The sequence below is a fragment of the Haliotis asinina genome, chromosome 5 (genome assembly GCF_037392515.1).
Source record: "Haliotis asinina isolate JCU_RB_2024 chromosome 5, JCU_Hal_asi_v2, whole genome shotgun sequence".
In the NCBI taxonomy this organism is placed as follows: Eukaryota; Metazoa; Mollusca; class Gastropoda; order Lepetellida; family Haliotidae; genus Haliotis; species Haliotis asinina.
Genome location: NC_090284.1, coordinates 44,888,850 through 44,910,983, shown reverse-complemented (window position 1 = coordinate 44,910,983; position 22,134 = coordinate 44,888,850). Strand labels below are relative to the sequence as shown.

The window sequence follows — 22,134 nt, the reverse complement described above, 5'->3', positions numbered from 1 at the left end:
GAGGACAGGCTCTTTTGAAGAAACATAAATTACATGAAGAGTTATCACTGACTAAGTGTTAGTCTAATGAAACTGAACGGCCTCTTTATGTCACCTCCCTAGACTGAGCCATCAACACCTTTCTACAGTCAATAGACCGCCTACACAAACATGTTCTATACAACTACCTCCCTTGAAGACCCTTCGGTGGCCATTGCAACCACCTGGCCCTATGGATCATTTCTCCAGCATTTGATATGGAGGATGCTTCATCATAAAATATTCGACCAACGTTGAGTCTGTGCCAAACTCCCTCGAAGTGTTACTAAGCAACTGAAAGGATGAGACCCACTCGGTGCCTGGGAGGAGAGAGCGAGAAGCCTATTAGTAATCTGTAATATGTAGTTAAGAGTATATCATTCCATTGGTGGTTCTTTGCCATTTCGTAGGAGCCAGCAGCCCTATAGCTTTTCGATGTCAGTGATAAAAATCGGCCGCGTTGGCGTGCTAAAAGAAATGTAATTCTTCACAGAGGAATTTTACAGGTTTACAGTTTTCATTAAAGGCTTGTTTTGTAAACATATACTCGAAGCAAAACGTGCCACTGTTTAAAGAGCACGTGTACTTGAAATTGGAAAGCTTTTAAGAGTAATTGTTTCAGAAGTATTTCTTCCAGTATGAACACTGCTGCTGGCGGGACAGGTGGCCTCCATCCGCGGATACAGAAGGCTGTTGTAACTGTCGCAATGTGTTTTACAACAAAGGAGTCGGTACGAGTAGGAAGACTTGGATTTAAAAAATGCAAAAAAATTAAGACATGGGAGGTATGTAGAGGTATTTTGAGGTTCATCTGGTTAGTTTCAAACATCCCAGTAAGACGATGAACATCTTTAGTTTTAAAGAAGTTTAAAAGTTTCACATATTTTGTACCAGCGGTTAAAAATTTGATTGGGTCAAAGAGTCCAAAAAGACGGATTACCTGATCTTCAGTATAGAATCCGGAATCGGGCGGAAGAGCATAGGCGGGTGCTGAGGTGTGGGGATTGTTGAATTGAAGGTTTTACAGATACTGTTAGTTATCGCGACGACTTGTTTCTCTATAAGTCGAGTTTGGTCAAATTAGTGTATACTTGAATTTCAGGCAGTCATGATATTTAATGCATAAATTATAAAGGTGGTTTCTGAAGTTACTGACTCAATCAATACTCATGATGTCAAGCGTTAACAGCAAGAACTGACATATGTTGGCAAAATAGTAACAGCAGTTAATGAGGGTCTTTTTTGTAAATATGTAGCAACTCTGTTTAATATTGTTTATTTTCTTCTTCTTCTTCTTCTTCTTCTTCTTCCATAAAGATCCAGATTAGAATTGATCTTCAGTAACCCATGCTTGTCGTAAGAGGCGACTGATTTGGGTGACATCATATCCCAACTGCGTAGATCGATGCTCATGTTGTTGATCACTTGTCTTGTCCAGACTCGACTATTTACAGACCGCCGCCATATAGCTGGAATCTTGCTGAAAGTGACGTAAAACTAAACCCACTCACTCATTCCTTCTCTTCTGTGGGACATTTGTCCTATAGTGTGCATGTGATGGATAGTTCGTGATGTCACCGCCCCGATATTGTTGGAATATAGTCTTTTGCCGCGTAAGAGTTATTATTGTACCAAGGAAATCGTATTCGGGTATGCTCCAGTGCCGGACTGAGTGGTTAGTCCGTATCATACGATAACTCTGTATAACAGACATGTCTAGATAAACCGAAAGTCCAAGGACCGCAGTCCTTTAGGGACTACTTATCATTTAAATAATCTAGGAATTTTTATTCAGGTAAAACTTATTTCCATATGACTTAATGAAGACATGGTGTAGTATTGCTTAAAATGTCTAGAACTTGCCATGTCTTGTACTAATGACCTCTTCGTGTGAGACCTGTGCAAATCTAATCATATTCACGACGAGGATAAGGATATTCTCTCTACGATGTCACGGCTCTATTGTAACGGTACACCAGGCAGGTGGGAGCCAAGATCTCCCACACCAACAAGTGATTCACACTTTGCTCATACACTCGTTACTCATATAGAACTATTTGTTGCTCTCGTGATTATTTTGGTTCGGATTCAACTCTCTGACGGACTCAATAGTTTCGCCATGATGACTATTGCATCCAACCAAATGTCATGAAACAGGGGATACTCTTAAACTTCAATCGAAACCAGTATGTATACATGTATGATGATTCAACAATTCGGTATGTAGATGTTGACACCTAGTCCTCTTCCAGATGGTTTCGGGTACCTTGCATTCTTTTGAGTCAGTCAGGGATGCTTTGTCCATTACGAACCCTATCAATTGACTCTCGTGGTAATTCCCGTTGCAAATCTTTCCCCAGCACCACGGAGGTGATTCAAAGGACTGGCTCATAATATCACTCACTGTTTCAATTTCAATCATTATAGCCCGCTACGAAGTAACGGGTGTATATAGCGCTCATTCCGTCCGTCCTGAAACTTTGTCCGGAGCATATCTCGCTAGGTTCATCCGACTCCCCACACATGTTAATCATTACCCATAGTTGTGCTTTTTGCTAAGTTTTGCAGAATTGTGTTTTTTGCTGCTTCCATGGAAACACGACTTCGTGCCAAATGTGTTCGGTGGTTTTGTCTCTTAAAGTTTACGTGCTAGGTCCACCAAACGTCACACAAACTTCATGTTAATCATTACCCATAGATGTGTCTTTTGCTGTTTTGAAGTTTTTCAATGAATTGTTGCTTTTATGTTGTTTCCATGGAAACACAACCTGGTTCCAAATATGTTTGATGGTTTTGTCCGGAGTGTATCTCTTAAAGTTTACATGCTAGGTTCACTAAACTTCACATATCCCTCTTGCTATTTTGTAGTTTTTCAAAAATTATATTTTTGCTGTTTCCATGGAAACACAACTTGGTTCCAAATGTGCTTATGGTTTTGTCCCGAGCATATATCTTCTAGTTTACATGCTAGGTTCACCAAACTTTACACACATGTTAATCATTACCCATTGTTGCGCCTTATTATTTTTATCAGAATTTGCTTTCTTGTTGTTTCCATGGAAACAAGACGTGGTGTAAAATATGTTTGACAATTACTCGGCCACAGCATATCACTGAAACTATACAGACTTAATACACAAGTTAATCATTACCCACAGAGATGCCATGTGCTATTTATTTGCAAAATGTGATTATTCAAAGTGTGATGTTGTTTCCACTTTTCATGGTCTTTCTTTGTGTCATATGTGCCAATATGTTGTTTATTCTCTGTATCTAGATGAGTTACTTCCTTGATGTCATCAACAGGGGCATTTATTTTTCTGTATCTACATGGGCTATTTCGTTCGTGTTATATGTACAAATATGAAGTTTAGTAGAGTCAAGGAGAAGATTCTGTAAGCTGCTCATATTTGTCTCATTATATATCAATGCCAGTCATTTCCAGGCCCCAAAGTGGGAACCGGTGGTATGTGAGCTGTGGTCACTTCTACACTTGTTTATGACACTGCATGTGTCAAAACAAAACCTGTACACCGTGTTGATCAGTATGGACTTGTGCCAGTTAAGACATGTTACCGATGATAATACACATACTCTCAAGCTTTTGACATTTGTAAAATTGTTTCAAGGGCAACTTTAAGTGCTTGTCAGACTCTATCATTCCACAAATGTGTGTGAAGTAGTACATATACTGAAAAGCAAAAGAAACTCAAGCTAAAAAAAATGAAATCTCATAAAAGTAAGCCCTCATGTGTCTGCATTTAAAAACTTGAGTTGCATTTCTTTCGCTGTTCAGTATATTACCACTATCTTATCGACATGATGCAAAACGACCTGAGTATGCTGTTTATTTCACAGAAAAGACGAGCTAACTTTCCTGGAGTATTTTTTACCTCTACCCTTTTACCGCCATCATTGAAACGCCGTCTGTTTCTGAACAGTTTGGTCCTTTATCTCGGTTTCAATCTCCCATGTCGAGATAACCCATTGCCGGCATCTCCTCGTTTAGCACGTGCAAGCCGCGAGTGTGTGCACTACCGGTTCTCGGGAATACTTGTAATCCTGCTCTAGGTAAATATTTACCTGAGTGTCGCATAAGCCCCAGGATGTTCAAACGCCAGCAGTATCTCAACTCCACACACCATCCTGGTTGTATTAAAGATGACATTATTGTCAACGTCAATGTTCATCGGACCTCGTGGAGAATGTCAGTCATTTAAGCCATCGGTGTTCCCGTGACACACAGTATGTTTCCATGTGAGAAAGGTTAGAACAGTATTGCATCACTTCAAAACACAAAATGAACTCTATACCTCCCTTAACTGCGATAAAGCAAGAATTTTGCAAAATGCTGCAAAATATGAATGCCAGTAACTAACTAATGGAAATTACCACTTGCTTGACTGCCACAGTAGAATCTATGTCGAAACGTCGCCTATACAGAAAAAAGATGTTGTACATAAATAAATAACTGTCCTCATTCAAATACTATGAAGACACTCTATCGTTTGTTCATATTGGATTTCCCAACTTCAAAAATGCCACTCAAAGAGGTCATTCTGATACTCATGATTACCTGTATATCAGACATGTCCATAAAACACGACACATTACTGGACTATCGACACCGGGCTTTCTGGACACAGCCATTCCTTCTGAAATACTGAGCCAAGCAACTCCATGCTGTTGCTGAACATGCACCAAAGTAGAACGAAGATCTCTCCGCCTTTGTAAAGTGAGGAATGTTTCGTCATTTTGTGTTTTGAAACACCTTTTCAACATTGTTCAAGGCCCTACATGTCATGCTTGCAATTTAAATAATAATTGGTCCTACCATGAAGGTAAAACGCCATTATTTTAAAATTCCTGATAGTCATAAAGTCGCGTGAGTAAAGATTTTTAGACCTCTAGAGGCAACATAACATCCATGAATGTTTTGACGCCTTTCCATGTCGGAATCTAACCCGGGTGTCCGGTATGAGCGAAACGGCCACCCGAACATCCCCATGTGTTCAACACAGGGCAGCAATTGTGTGTACATATGTATGCAGTGAGATCTATATATGTGTAAACAATACAGTACTAACACTTTAGTCGTCGCTGAGGTGATATGCAACATAATAATAGTTTACCATCTCCTGAATGGTATTCCATAGATTCCTATTCTCAACATAATGTATGGTATCGTGTAAGGTTCAATCACCGCTAGTAACAGCGTACCTGACAACACTAACCTTGATTTATATCGCCTTTAATGGATTATGGCAGCCGGATTAACGCCTTTTGGACTGTTTTCAGGAACATGTATGCACGTATCCTGGAAGGTATCAGGACATGGAATTTTCACCCTGGTGGCAAGTGGCAACATAGTGGCAAATCATACATGAAATTTAATGATGGAAATGCTGAGTATATTCTGTTTTAATAATGTAAATATGCGTGATGGTAAGGAAAATCACACAAATATTTGTGTGTGGAGTAATTATATCTTACTATTGCCGACACAGCAGTGCGGAGTGTCCAACCTGACGGAGTGACGTCACTGTCGGCTATGACATCGTAGTGTTGTTCAGAGCTGCATGGTTGAGGCGTGCAAGAAACCTATGGTTGCTGGTTCGAATCACAGTTATGCCCCTAAAAGGTGTCTGGGTTTGTTAGCGTCATTTCGGTGCTCGTGGTAAAAGGCCTCTCATCTCCCTCAGACAGCTGCCGACTATTCAAAGCGGCGTCTAAAAACCTGGCTGATCCCTTCTTTGCTGCTTTGGGATAGCGTAGGTGGACTTTAAACTTGTTGTGTGCGTTTGTTTGTTGTTTAACGCCGTGCTGAAAAACTCGTACAGCTACATGATGGATGTCTGGAAATAACTCCGATAATCCTGTGATCAACATTATGAGCATCTATCTATGCAAGTGGGCTACGTTGATATGCACCAACCAAGTCAGCGAACCTGACCGTCCGATCCCGTCAGTCGCCTCTAACCCGGACCTTCACGGATTCCACATTTCTAATGAGACTCTGGAAGCTGGTTGCAAAGTGTAGATGATTGTATCCAGACAGCCTGATTCATTACCTCGTTTTTCGGACCAGTGTGGAGGCAATGCGACATTACCTTCTAGCAATATTATACCAGAGAGTGGGAACACCAAAAATGGGATTCCAACACTGTGCCCAGGATGGGAATAGAAACCGGATTTTCGACATGATAAACGAACGCTTACGTGACTGAGCTACCTCACCACCACCCCTTTATATGACAAGTACGAGCGTTCAACGAAGCATCACATGCATCAAAAGAGGTAATGGCAGTGATTAGCATCAAGATTGGCAGTGATTACCATCAAGATTGGCAGTGAATAGCATCAAGATTGGCAGTGATTACCATCAAGATTGGCAGTGATTACCATCAAGATTGGCAGTGAATAGCATCAAGATTGGCAGTGATTACCATCAAGATTGGCAGTGATTACCATCAAGATTATCAAGGCACAACCTCACTACTGTTGACCTCTGTCTTCATTTATGATACCCACAAACCTTTATCATGTTAGTCACGTGCACATTTCCTCTTAATTGATTGGTCACACGTGCAGTACGCACCTTGTCGACCCATTCCTGTTGCACCCTTTCCTTTTGCCAACATCAGCATACGGGGGATGGCGCTGAGGGCCTCGATGTTATTTTGGGGATAGGCGATTTCATGCTGTGTAAATAACTGCCTGTAAAAATATTTATATAAAATTGCGAGAACAACTGCTGAGCTTGCACCTTTCAAAATATACTTGAAAGACATGTTCCGTTCCAGACGCCGCACATATGTCAACATACATACGTCTCAAATGAAATCAGCGTGCTCAGTGTTTCACTGTTGATTTGAAACACGGAGTATCACACATCTTCAATTTTGCGAAGAATCTTAGAAAATGGTTGTTTGACACATAGGTCGAGTTTCGATAACGTACAAAATTAGAACATTCTAGAAACATGATACGTGCAATGTAAATGCTTCGTGTGTAAAATCCATTCGAAAGGCATTTCTATTTAAAATGATAATTTAAAAATATTTCAGGATTGAAATGGTCAACAGATATACGTCTTAGTATTTATATTAGACATGTGGTCTAATACTATTCCACAGATTTAATGAAGACGTTTGAGGTTCACTGCACTAAACCAGTTTTACTTTTAACCTGTGTAAGTCTGTAATAGTTATTCGTCTGAAGCATGATTTGCAGAATATATAGATAATATGAAGACATTGTCCGTATGATAGACTTGCGTACACTGATCAGACTTTACCTGCATGTTATGAGGATACAATTTCTACACATCCATGGACAGTGCAGCCTTGTATTACTGCATGGGCGTGAAAGTAGTGTTGGAACATGTGCAAATGTCTCGCTCAAGGTTGTTCACAGCCTTGCTCTAAGGCTGTGCTGAATGCTAAGCTCATGGTTGTAGAGTAATTCTGTTCTGTAATAGAAGTCTAAAGGTAAGTTTAAATAGAAGAAATGTACAACTCATATATTTGTTTCAGAAATGTTCACTCACACTATTAATTGTTGCCTCATAGACTTGTGTAAGTCTACGTTGTTACAAATAAAGCGACGGGTTAGTCCATGCGTTCACAAGTGTGTGGTGATAGCCCCTGAGGCACCGGCTAATCGTAGATAACCCACAGAGGGTATACCGACCCTAAACCGACCGGGGCGGTTGGGTAGCCAAGTGGTTAAAGCGTTCGAACTAGTCCCGGCTTCGATTCCCAACATCTGACCAACCATTCCTTGTTTTACTCCCTTATACTCAAGGAAATAATGTTATGGTGTGACACTACGGGCATTAAACCACGGACCTTCCGTTCCACAGGCAGATACTCTATCCACCTGACCAAGGATAGCGAATAAAGAAGAGTTACAGTAACTGAAACTTGGAACTGTGATATCGATCCTTCTGAGCGAAAAAATTCTTCATGGCGAGCATATTCGGCTGACAACAAGTATCTACACTATATACGTAAACTATGCCCTGACCTGACATATTTTTTCTTTCACTTCAAAAAGAGAATTTCACTTGAAAAAGCAGCTGAGCTGACATACGATGCAACGTCCCACTGTACGGGTATTTCTAGCTCGTGCATAAGGTAACATTATCGCCTTCGGACCGGGAATGTCATGCACGTGTTTCATGAAGTTTTTGTAGTCACGCATTAATGTTCCCACGAGTCTAACGTGTTCTTCGCTCATTTCTCGTGTTTCTGGAGAAAAGACTGGAATTCGAAGATATATTGTTGTCATGGTAACAGTGCGAATTAGAGGTAGGACCATCTGCACCAGATGGCGCTTCTGCTATTGTTTTTTTCTATCTCGGTGTGCTTCCTGAGATATGGATTGTTCTGCGTCACGGTTTGACATTTCAAGTTTATCGAATCGGATTTATCAAATGTTTGTGTACGCCTCGAGGTCTGTTTAGATCGCCGGTGTCTGCTATCGTTTGTTCATGAAAAAATACACGTCGTGTTTGTGAGAATGTAAGTGCAAGTTTGAGGGGAGAATTATTTTTGGTCTTATCTAGTGTATATTTGAAATATTATCTGCCAGCCCACTCCTAGCATAAATGTTAGACTGAATATTGTGAAGTAAAGACAAAACCCGAGGCCCTTATGCGTGCGTCGATGAGTGCGTGTGCGTGTGTGTGTGTGTGCGTGCACCGGCCGATCAGTTACTTTTATGTATATATTTTTTAAAAGCGCTTTTGGACTATATCCCCTGTAACACATAGACAATCATGGAGGTTGAAAAATTATATCTTTATCTCATTGGTCAATATGTCAATATATATGGTAAAAAATGCACGTGTAGAATTAGTCTGGGTTAGAATTAGTCTTCAGTAAACAATGCATATCGTATGAGACGACTAAAGGGGTCGGGTGGTCCAGCTCGGTGACTTGGTTGACACATGTCATCATATTTTAAGACCGCCGCCATACAGCTGGAATATTGTCGAGGGTGGCGTTAAACAACAAACAAATTAATTTATTTATATTATTGCTATGAGATATGCTAATTTAACGATTTTGTCATCAAATACAAGCCTAACATACATCAAAGCACCGGCTGTGTTGGGGTAAGAACACAGTTTTCCAAGCACAGCATAATTTATACAACGCGGTTTCCATCGCGCCAAGAAGCACAACCAGAAAATCACAACAGCTAAACCCCACTTTACCTAATAGAATCTTCCATTCATGACTCACCCCGCCAAACCCACAGTTCAAAATAGTTGCCAGATAATTTCATGTGGATATTAACGCTCTGTACCAAACTCAATCGTTAAGACTCCTGTTCATTGTTTCATGTCGATGAACGTATTAACCAGACCCAAATTATCCGTTTCACATAAAGGGGCCATTGTCCCTGATGCCTTCAACTTCAGACAGAAACGGCGCATCGTTTTCTTCTCATTAACCGAAATAAACCGTTATCGCATTATTAAGACCCCTACCCATTAAAAAGATAAAGCGAGTTCGCTGATGAATATTTGCTGCAGGGGTCTGTGCAGTCTCACGGGAGAGTATTAAACCCGTGGTTGCAATACCCCAGCTTTTGAAATACCTGCCTGCCCGACCGCCCGGGATGGGTTACTTTCAACTTACTGCCAGATTCTCAATCTCACCCGACGGTTGAAATTTAGATGTGTATTAAAGATATTTTGTGGGTTGGTAAGGACTGACAAGATTTACATCTGACCAATCCTGTGGTCTAGCTGAATTTGGGGGGAGTTTCATACTCTGAATACCCTGACCTTGAAGAATGTTCTATGTCTCTTAGCCACCCTTGCATAAGATTGTGAACCAGTCGTATCGTATGATCATTTCGGAGATGTTATGAGAACAAGCTGTCCCTATAAATGACTACAGTAATGATTATTCGCTGAAAACATATTCCATCAAACAATACGGACAAGCTATCTCTAAAATAGACTCTAAGGGAATGATGTTTCGTTTAAATCATAATTCATTGATTATATAAATAATAATAGTAATTGTCTACATCTAGGGAAATGATTAGGAGTTTAAATCAGAATTTATTAGACTACAACAATATGAGCACATTGTACTCATGAACGTCTGGATGTAAATAACTATAAGTTACTTTCTACACCTAAATTACACTCGATCGTCTGAGTTGAGTGTGCTACCTTGACAATTATCGCCTTTGATTTTGTTGTTTGGTTTTCATAACCGCCTTAACGGATAAGAAACAATTCACTCGCACATTAACATCAGATCTGTATTACAACCGTTTGTTCTGAGTGCGCGATCTTGTATTAGTATTCGTACATAATCATGAGTAAACAGCAAGCTGTGCACTAATCCGACTTGTCCTGATTGTCTGTGACACCTGATTACCTCCCTTGCTTTGATGTAGGTGGCAGGTTGTGTGTTCTAGCAGCATCTCCCTTGCTTATCACCGAAACATATTAGGTCCAGGGTTTGGGTGACTTGAGATCAAGTTTGGAGGTGTAGATATAGGCACTGTATTATCGTGTTTGTGCGTTGATTCTCGTGTTGTTGTTTTTTCATGAAAACATTCCTCAACTACTAATCATGTTTACAAACTGTATCCCTCGGTACGTCCTTCCTGTATCTACAGCAACACGCATGTTCTCATCTCTGGTTCAAAATTCCACAAATCCTTGCGTGTAAACATCCTCAGGGCGGCGTTACGATAACCGGGCAATGTGTAGCGTAAGGTACAACTGGTCTCTCCATCATGCAGTGACGTCAAACAACGCGGGCGGATGAGGGTGGATCGTAGATTCTTCGCTGAACACCTTTCCCTTCCTGCACGGAAGATCATGAACTCACCCAGTGTCGACTCAATTTGCTATCTGTGGATAGTGCTGCTACCTCATAATCAAAGTAATTATATTGTTTGTCAAATGTATGTTTGACCCACTGTATTTTGTACCAGGTTCTAGAAACAGACTTACAAGCTACATTTGATCAACGATTATCAGCTCTTATAATAAATATGAATGTTAGGTTTGTTTTATATACAGAACAGTAATGCGTTATGAGGTGGTACGAGACTTGGTGGTGGTGGTGGTTTGATGATGATTTTATGAGGAGTCACCCATTTTGTTGGGGGTCATTCACATATACATGCTTCTGCATAAAAATCATCATCACCACCCCTACCCCTACCCACACCATCATCCCCACCCTACCTTGGCCATAAATTATGAACGGTCCCTTATAACGCGGTATCCCTGATATATGAAGACGCTTACATCACATCAAAGACCATACAGTCGATCTATTACATGGTCCCTGATTCCATACTCTGCCAATACTACTCTCACTACTGGCTCTTTTTCCCCAGTTACACGTTTTCAGACTTGGCAAAGGGATTTGAAATAAATTATCTCAATCTCGCACAGAAACATAATTGTCAACCCTATTTCCTCTAAAATACAACATGAAACATCTATCAAGCAACGTGCCATTGTACATGATGCGTGTTTTCTGAAAAGTCAGATGTGTTTCAACATTCTTAATCAGCGGGTGTCACGTTAGTGATACACTAGAAATGACTTGTAACACGAAATCCTGGTTCTGACACTGGAACGTGTGATCTTGCAATATTTGCTCAAACACAATCGGAAAATTTTATGTACAAACCAAAGCCTTGTCACCGAGGACGTAACAGTAACGTCACTGAACTCGACAACAGCGTACACACCATCCGACACGCCCACCTGTACCCCTACACAAAAGTAAACACCAGGTTGGACAAAGGCTAAACAGACTGCTATACGGGTATGGAATTTCAATCGTGTTTGCATGTGATAATGGCATTGGTTATTCTTCCTCATGGTGAGAAAATTTAACTATGTCAGATATTCGTGGAATGTTTTAATGACCCTATTTGACAAAAGGTACAAGGGTTGGATTTCAGAGCGTTGCTGACACGACTCTGTGTCATCTGTCTTGAAACTGTGAGACATACATTGGCTGTAGTTTCTGGATTGGCAATGCTTTCTGGAACGTCATGACTGCACTTTCTGGAACGTCATGACTATACCTTTGGGAACGTCATGACTATACTTTCGGGAACTCATGACTATACTTTCGGGAACGTCACGATGATGTATGAATGATGTAGAAGTGTTTGCTTATCATTGTCTCCATAGACAATGAGTCTGCATGTCATGGCTTTATTCTTTAATAAAGGTTAAAAAATATATGGGAAAATATTAACATTTGGGAACATACGTGTGTTTCCTAGTATTCATATATATGTACGGTTAATACAGACAATTAGTCATAACGAACGTGCACGGTATTAAGTGATAGTGATGTAATAAAGATGACTTTAAGATATTTTTTTTCAATCTAGTTTTCAGCCATGGGGCATAAGCAACCCGTCATATGTAAACATCCTCTGCTGTAACATCAAAAATAAATTGATGTGAAAAATCTAAATAATATGATTCCATTTTAGACATGGTATAAGGGGACTGCAAATTCATCTTTTACTCTAGCTTTCATTGAACCAAAATATTTTTATTTATTACACTGTGGTTGCTGAATGAATGACGATTAAATAGTCAAATCAAGCGACAGATCTGTCGAGGATAAATTACGGAAACACTTTCTTTTGTCTTCTCAGTGTATGATAGATTGAGTACAGTACGCTCAGTTGTGATACTGTGAATGTCGGACAACAGAGCTAAAGGTGTTTGATCCGTACTGCCGGTGTCCTATAAACCAGGTGATAGGTTAGACATCAAGTACTAGTAATCATCTGACTGACTGGAAAATCTATGTAAACCATCGCCTGAAGGTCGCCAGTCCACGTGTTCAACAATCCATTACGGGGTATGCCTCATTCCGGCAGGACCGTGAACGGCCGTGGCTGTATGACAGTGCATAACTCATCTCATGTTTACGTAGTTCAGGTCAGAGAATAAGTAAGACTGAAACTGACAGTATTGTTTAGACAGTTAACATTATGGAAGACCTGTCTCGCAGTCCATTTATGTGTCTCGTGTCTGGACATGGGATAGGAGCTCGCTAGACTTTTCTGTGGGTGAAGTAGAAGTGATAAGTTAGGTATGGTCCAGTTTGTTTGGATTTATTGGAACTGCAGAGAGGGCTTGGAAGACGGGAAAATAATGTGGCCCAGGGACTGTGAGATAGACTACCTGTTCATATGCTAGGCCTGGAACACCACTAGCTGAGCGATGCTTTACCTCCTCATCTTCCGGTCATACCGTGTACTGTCGAAACGATTCACATTTACAGTGACATTTGCTAAAATCCAGAAGTAGTGGGAGGCGAGTACTATCCCCTGGGATCACATCGAGGACGTAGCGTTGGTGTTGCGACTTGTACATTAGGGACCGACCTAACCAGTGGCTGACAAAATGAGCAACGGTTCCCGTTGTTATGACACAGTAACACCATCAGTCAGGTACTAACCCGGTCTGTTTGGATAAGGGGTTAATCTATTCCCATAGACCTTGGGGGTTTAGAGTTGAAGTTTATATATAATTTGCTTAACCTCCCTGATGCCCGTGTGCAATACAGTGTGTAGTCAATGATGGTGTCTTACTGTATGTGACACTGACAATTTAGCGTCTCTCATTGGGAGCACCAACTCGCACCACCGGGATCCGATTGGCGACCAAAACAGAAAAGGGTGTTTAGATCACGTCGGACACCTTTCCTGTATAGATTTACGACAAAGCGTTTTGATTCTCCGCTGTGTTATGATAAACAGCGACTCAAATTGTATAACCACGCAACACATCTCCTGGTCCTCCGCTTCTGCTACAGGTGCATAATTTATGTCCACAGCTGTAATTACTTCATAACTCACATTCGCTGTTGTGCCAACACGGTACAGCTCCAAGAATACCTACCGAAATGGACGAGGTTATAATAGATGACGGCATACCACAGCCAAGGTCACCGGGAATAAGCGTCTCGGCTGTGCCAATTTACCACAACACCTCCTACATGACTAGTAAACATATCAACCACCATAACAATCCAACTGGCATCTTTAAAACCGAATTTCAGACGGGGATACATTATCACATATAAACTTCTATCCTACCTACAAAATACCAGTGAGCAGAAGTTCCGGGCTCTTTTCTTCCAGAACACCGTTGGACATGATAGTTTACAGCTCTGCATGTACACTTCAGGAACCCAGTAAACAGAGCCATCTCATTACCCAGTGTTACAGAAAGGGCAAAGGAAGGAAATCAGCTCAGCCGACTCCTGTGTAGATGACGCTAGTCTGTATCACCGTCAGGTTCTTGCAGACAGGGCTTTATTTAATTATGTTGTAATGGATACACCGCACATCACAACACGGTATTTTCTCATCAAGGTTTAATTGACCACGTTCTGACTCCACTATCGCAGGTTGCGGGGTTAATTTTATGGAGGGTTTTAATATTTTCCTGTCCTACATTTACCATGGATCGTATTTCATGCGGTTTGTTGTTCATAGCTGTCAGTCAAGTTAGGTAGAGCAGTGGATGCGTTTTCAAGATGTTAGAGATGAGAAATATGGGCCAGCATATTGCGGTAATAAGTCAAGGCAGTTGAAGGTCACAATATATACAAGGGCAACTTAAAATGTATATATGGGACGGCGAGTAACTAAGTAGTACTAATGTTTACCCTAGAGTTTCTATACCGACAACTTGGTATCACCATTTGCAGATTCGATGAATTATGATTTAAACTAATCATTACTCTAGAGTCTCTGACAGAAAAGAAATCACGCCGAAAATCCTGGTTGGAGTTTAAACTTGGGTACAATGTGTAATACCCATTTCTGGTGTCCCTTTGCAATGATATTGCTGGCATGTTGCTAGAAGTGCCGTGCAACTAAACTTACTCAAGTAAGTAGATCTAAAATCAGATGTGTTTTCTAAATTATTCACGAACGAAACCCGAAACAGACAGTGCTGTAAAGCTTGTACATTTCTCGATTCCTCTGTATCCCTGTAGGGATATTTCTGTAGGACTGAACTGTCATGTTTAGCTGCAGACATGCTGATATCAGGTGTGACAATATCATCTACTTGAACGCTAAACTGCACAAGATATAACCTGAAATCTACGTCACCTGTGTTCTTAATTCCATGCCTTATAACCGTTATATATGTCTCTGATACTCCGGTTGCACATCAATAACAGCACAGCGAGAGTTATTAAGGATTCGAATTTTTTAAAGCAAAAACATAAAGATTGCGTGATGTAAACAAATTCCAAGGTTTACCCTGGTGAGCAAAACGCTTGAAAAACAATTTCCACTTCTCCTCATATCTTATCTGTCAGTCTCATGAATAGGTGTGGATGAAGGGTTTTATCAAACGATTTCCCCTCATCTCTGTGCGGTACTGTTTCAGCACGTCATACCCCTGCAGCCTACACTTGCCAATAACAGACAGGCCGCGGAGGCCCGTTATGTATTGAATGGCCGGTGGAAATGGTAGGAGAATTAACATAAGTTGTAGCAGCGTAATCCCTCTTCTGCAGAGGACCTGTAGGCATAGAGAACTGGGATAGGGTTATATACTCCTAGCAGCGGATGTCCATTGCGTCGGACGGGTTGTACATTGCACGCGAGGGATTGTACATTTCACGTGAGGCAGTGCAGACAGCACGTTGAGGGTTGTTCATTTCACTTGGATATTTCTTACTGGAAGAGTTTAGCAGATAAAGCGGTAAGGTTATGGTGTTTTTAAAACTGTTTGTTGAGTGGTAGAGCAGATATTTGTGTTACTGATGTAGCAGCAATTTCAGTGCAGCTTCATCACCTGTTGTACATCACAAGAGCATGAAGTATTGGCCAGTGCCCAATATCTATATAATGCAGCAGACCGCCTTTGTATCTTGACTTTGTCATTATTATTCTACGTTGATTGATTTTTCATCACAAATGAAACAGCTTTTATAGCTTCTTACGACGAACAGTTCACTGTTGATGTGATCATGGATATGTCTATGCGTCAATATGCCTCAATACCGTCTGGTGCAGTTCGGCTCTCGGGGGTTCACAATAAATAGCTTCATTTTGACGTCATTCACTTCAGTCACGTTCTGTGGTATGAAGAGTGATGTGAAAATGTATATTTAATGTATTGGATTGTCACCGCGGGCGCTAGTGATAACACGATTGAAAAACTGACATGCTTTACTTGTCACCCATAGACCTGTTATGTGTTAAGAACACTATGGTGACCTTGTATTGACAAAATGAAAACTGACTCGATATTCAGCGATGTACTTTGGGACATGTATTGCACCGTGTTAAATTAAATGCCAGGTGACCAGTCAATACAAACAGCATATGTTCCTTCCATAGCTACAATAGTGAAGTGTTGATGTGTTCAGGTGTGCAAGTCACTAAGAGCACCCTTTGTGTTGACATTGCGTTATTTTACTAGTACCAGTGATAAGTTTTATCATTGGAAGTCTTTTCCACCTCGCCCGAATCCCTCCCCATCATCACGAATCTCATTCTCCCCATTCACATTTTTCACTTCTTGCCAACCCTTTCGCCCCTCCTCCCCACCCCCACCCCCTTCGACTACAAATGAACTTCTTCCCCTTATTCTCTCCTTCCATCTCTCTTCTGTCTCCTCCCTGTATCTGTCTCACACATACTCCCATCTCTATCTTTTCTCTCTCTCGCTCGTCTCTCTCTCTTCTCTCCCCTCTCGTTCTCTCTCGCTCCCCTCTCTCTCTCCCCCCTCTCTTTCCGTCTCTCCCTCTCCTCTTCCTCACTCTCTTCTCTGACCCTCTCCACTCTCATCTTCTTTCCATCAAATAGACCTCAACTCTACCCCTTTCTTCTCCTGTTTCGTCAATCTTCTTCTTCCTCCCCAAATCTTCCCCTGCGCCCGGCATGCCCTACCCACGCTACCAACTGACCTCTACTTACACATATAATCACCTATGACCTGCCAGCACCTAAACCATGTACTAAGTGAAAGGGGCGATAGTTAATGCCCACTGTTGCCTGTCACTCCCCTCCCCCTCCTTCCACTGACGGTCGGTGTACATGTCTGTCTAACGTGTCAACATTACCCTGCAGATCGTGTGAGGATACACCTCCGCCTCAACGTCCCTGTCTAACGCTCGTCCCCCGTGCAGTATGGAGCGTCAGTAAGCGGAGCACTCTCCTCTCAAAGCCCGACCCACCATGGGCACCGGTGACACCGTCACGCTGACCCTCAAGGGGGGAGCACCCTGGGGGTTTCGACTCCAGGGTGGGGGACCACACCCCCTTCAGGTTTCTAAGGTAAGTCCATATTCAGTTCTTACAGTAAAATATAGTAGTCTGTGCAGGACAAAAAATCTGGAACGCGAAGCTATATATATATTTCGTCTGTTTGGGGTTTTTTTTATGGATTGCTTAAAAAAGCAGCATATTTGTAAAGCTGATTCTGTCATTATTTAGACACAGTAATTACGTAGTTGGCGGATACGCATAAAACGAATTGACAGATATATCGAACTTCTATTTGGTCCTTCTGCATCCATTAGTCGAAGTGTTTATCACGATGTACGGTTATATAAGGAACTGAAATTTGTGGACGCTTTGAGTTCTATATAACCGTAGTTTACTAACAGCATAGTATGTTAAGTTTCGAACCTGTCAAAGCCACAATACTTACGCTCATATAGACGCTTAGAATTCAGGTATCAATGTATCAATGGATTTTCTACCTTCTACGTTTTATCATGAAATTCACAACCCTTGTCTGTCGTGACGCGTATATTCCTACTGACATACTTATGAAGATAAAGATCTAAAGATTACCCCATATAACGCATGGACGCATACCAACAACGCAGCAATGCTCTCTAGATGAAAAATGAACGCTTTCCAAGCATTCTTAATCCCGTTAACGGCAAAGTAAAGCTATGTCAACACAATATTTCGATGTGTGTACACCTAATAACACAATACATCTCGAAACTTACTCTATTAAAAATACCATCCTTGGCATACAAGGTTATTGTCTCTTGAGAACACTTTACACCCTCAGGCAACCAATGCAAGCCATTATCTCCATACAAGCTGTTAACACGCCACTGTTTGCACTAAACGGTGAGTACCTTACAGCAGGTACGTGTGGCATAATATCAGCGTCATATTCAAATATAATCATGCTCTGGCCTGTTCCTTGGACAGTCACCGTTATGGACACACGGGCAAGATAGAGCACGATTCGAACCTCAGCGTACTTTTTCTGTCACTGGGCGCGGTTTGTTAACATAGTATTGTGCTTTGTGGGGTGTATCGCATTTTGAACTACTCCTGGGGGAATATAACAAGCCACGCGTTAGGGTTCGAGAATGTCTCACTGACTAGGACGGAGACAGACAGCCCTGTCAAATATAATGATTACTCCTTTGTTGAATGTGAAATTGAATTGTGATAGGTCGGGGTGACACTTCATAACTAGTTTCTCTGTGTTGAAAAGTGTGTATCAATAACGGAACGGTACACTTACAGCTGGGGTAAAGTCACATCATAGAAGGTAGATCGATGTATTATTCGTGGATACGTACTATGTATCAACGCATGGGTTAACAAAGGTTGAGTCGTAAAAGGATCTGGCTACTTTGCTGCATAATCGTGCCAATCGAGGAACAGTCATTGGTGTTTAGGACAGTCATTGGTGTCCAGCGGGAGGCAACTCTCAGCGAACTGCGACGCCTTAATACTTGGCGACCTATGTCCCACGAGTGGACGATAATATGAACGTCAACCCGTTTGGGTATGTTTATTGAACATGCAGGCACACAGTATCCGCTTGTAACAATATTCCAGCAATATCATGGCATCTGACACCAGGAAGGGGATTCACACATTGCACCCATATGGAAAATAGAACCCGTGTCTTATGCGTGATGAGCGAACACTTTTACCACTGGGCTAGCCCACCGCCCCTATTCAGTTATGACAGTGGAGGTGTTGGGCAATAGTCACCAGTGTCTCAATCTATACCTTGTGTGGACTAATATTGGTCCTGGTTTGTCGTGAAACGCGACTACTGGTGTCGGAGCTCAACTGGGTTTACTCCGTGTCGCCTTCTCTCGCTGGTATGGAACGCTCATCAGAAAATTACACTACTCAAAAGGAGCTAAAAACATCCGACGTTTTCATTTTACTATAATTACACTGTAATTAATCTGTCATATTGACTATAGTCACGACTTAATCTGACATTCCATTCTGTCAGAAATTGCGTGTTCCTTATTTCTTTTGAGTACTATACCGTTTTTAGTTTTTAGTCTTCAAGAATCTTTCTTCAGGAACATATGTTGTATGAAGCAACTAACGGGATCGTGGGGTGTGTCAGACTTGCTGCCTTGGTTGACACATGTCATCGTATCCTAAATGCGGAGAGAGGGCAATGTTCATGTTGTTGATCACTGGATTGTCTGTTCCGGACTCGTTTATATAAAGACCATCACCATATAGCGTGAATATTGCTGAGTGAGGCGTTAACAACAAAGAAATAAACAAACAAACCTGATTAAGTTTCGTCATAGAGCTGGAACATTGTGGAATGCTAAACTAAACAACCAAACAAACAAAAGCACCCTTCTCAGTGGCAAATGTTTAATTGAAATCTGAAACGCAGTACAATGATGCCTATGTTGGCTGTAATGTGCTATTTACCAATACAGTTTGACTATTGCCGTAACATTAGCAGAAAACGGTTATGCGGAAGTTATCCTACACGTCTGTCGACAGGCATCGGCCTTCAGGCTGTTCGCGAGCTACTGTTTTGAATTCCTGTACGGTTGTTTTCCCCTCTTGCGAGTAATGGGAAGCTGACGGGGAATGTATTACAAAACGTAAGTCAGAAAGTCAACATAGGATGAAGTGTTAAGCTTTCTGCAGGGCTAACACATACTGCATCGTCCCTTTGAGCGTGCCAGAATGTGCACACTGATGTTGGAGGACTGCTTGTCAGCCTAAACCATGTAAGAGGGTGTCAGGGAAAACTGTCGTCGCAATTCGCAGAGTTGCGGCCCTTGGGCACTGCAGAACGTGGATCGAATGCCGTTCGTGGCGATTATGTTTCTTGGTGTGCTTGCTTCCTGTGTATAGGGCTACAGCTCCCACACCGTCATGTACACTGCATTCTTACAATTCCAGATTTATTCCCCCGAAACATATATTCCCCTCCAACCTGCCATTGCCGCTATGCTAATTTAACTTCTAAATGAAACAAGTATAGATTTTTAGGCATCCCTTACAAAGGTTCCTCTTCTATTTATACTTCATGTTTTAACAGACAGCCGTGAAGATCTGCTTTTGAATCGGTCATGGGCAACCTATGCTTGTTGTAAGAAGTGGGATGGTGGGGTAACCCAGTAGTTCAAACGTTCATTCGTCATGCCGGAGACCCGGATTTGATTCCCCACGTGGGTGAAATGTGTGAAAACCATTTCTGGTGTCTCCGCCGTGATGTCGCTGGAACATTGCTAAAAGCGGCGTAAAACTTTGCCCACCGCAGTTGTAAGAAGCGACTAACGGGTCAAGTTTACTGACTTGATTGACACATATCAGCGTATCCCAGTTGCATAGAGCAATGTTCATTTTGTTGATCACTGGATTTTCTGTTCTGGACTTAGTTTCCAGACCAGAGCCATATAGATGGAATATTGCTGAGGATGGAGTTAAATAAAAGCAGACTAAGATTTAATTAAAATCTACTCTTTAACAAGGACTCGTGCCAATATAAACAGAATTGTTTGCTCTTATCCAAATAATGTAATACCAATAGATAGATAAAAATTAAGAGTATGGACCTTTCTAAATGGCATCTTCTCCTGTTTCGATGACATCAGACAGAAAAGGATTCCATAGCTTTGAATTTCCCGGCCATTGTTGATGGCCGCACAAGGAATGACCGTCTATCACCTGTAATTGTTCCACGACATACCTTTACACTGTGATTAGGCATTTGCACCTGTTGACCCCTGACGGCGTTTGCTTTTCATTTAACCTTGTTGGTATGTAAACAGAGCCTAATTCAGCGTAGTGGAACTCAAGTGAGACAAACGTCCGTGAGTAATTCGTTGCATTGAAAGTAATGAAAGAAACTAGCCGACTTTCTGACCTCAGTGTTCCTGACGTTGCGTGTTTTTATTTACTGTTAGTGTGTGTTTGCGTTTTTCACCGCTTTTAGCAATACTCCACCAATACAACGGCGGGGACACCAGAAATAGGCTGCACCCACTGAACCCACGTGAGGAATCGAACCCGGGTCTTTGACGTGTTGAGCAAACGCTTTAACCACTAGAGTACCCCGCCTCCCACATGACGCTTTTCATACGATTGTTTATTTTAACGAAGTGTAAAATGGATTTATGTGAGAAAACACGACGGAGGCACCATCAATATTGTATACGTGTAGGGAATCAAGTCTACACCCCAGTGTGCCAAGCGAACACTGTAGATCTCTGTGTGTGTGTGTGTGTGTGTGAGAGAGAGAGAGAGAGAGAGAGAGAGAGAGAGAGAGAGAGGTGGGTCGAGGGAGAAAGTGTGTGTGCATGAGAGAGTGAGTGAGTGTGTGCATTTCCACATCTATCTACAAAAACCTAGTTTTCAAAGCATTAAAACAACAATCCCATGATTTAAAATGAGACATTGTTTCACTGGAAGCAAATATGACATGTACACATTTCCAGCCAAATATATACTGAAATACGACTAAAAATGCATTAGTGTATTCCTTGCCAGGTATTTCACTGCAGGTACTATCGCTACATCCGTCTTACGTCTATATCAACTGCAGAGGCGAATAGTACCCTAACCAGGTCACTGGTAAATAATCTTCGCTATGCACCTACGCTACGAGTGAATTCAAATATTGATGTGTATTGTTAAATGAAAGTCTTTAGCGTTAGGTGACCTACATTGATCTGTTGATGACTGCATTATATCTACCACGGTATATAATGCGCAATATGTAGGTTGTGATAGGGCCACTGAGTTCAAAAGTTTTGGCTTTCGCGTTGCGTTGCGTAAAAGGGAGACACTGGTGGATTGATTTACCGT

At 41.5% G+C, this 22,134-nt stretch overlaps 1 protein-coding gene across 2 annotated transcripts in view; it reads left to right on the top strand.

Moving 5' to 3' along the window:
* Nucleotides 1-22,134, top strand: part of LOC137284575 (synaptopodin-2-like) — a 60,727-nt gene that overhangs the window by 8,556 nt on the left and 30,037 nt on the right. The window contains exons 1-2 of one of the 2 annotated variants that reach the window (XM_067816425.1): nucleotides 15,458-15,769; nucleotides 17,143-17,349. In XM_067816425.1, the coding sequence (XP_067672526.1) occupies nucleotides 17,251-17,349 (99 nt within the window). In that variant the 5' untranslated portion in view covers nucleotides 15,458-15,769; nucleotides 17,143-17,250. Of the gene's footprint in view, nucleotides 1-15,457; nucleotides 15,770-17,142; nucleotides 17,350-22,134 lie in introns of those variants that run through there. The other variant, XM_067816424.1, reaches the window with a different exon arrangement.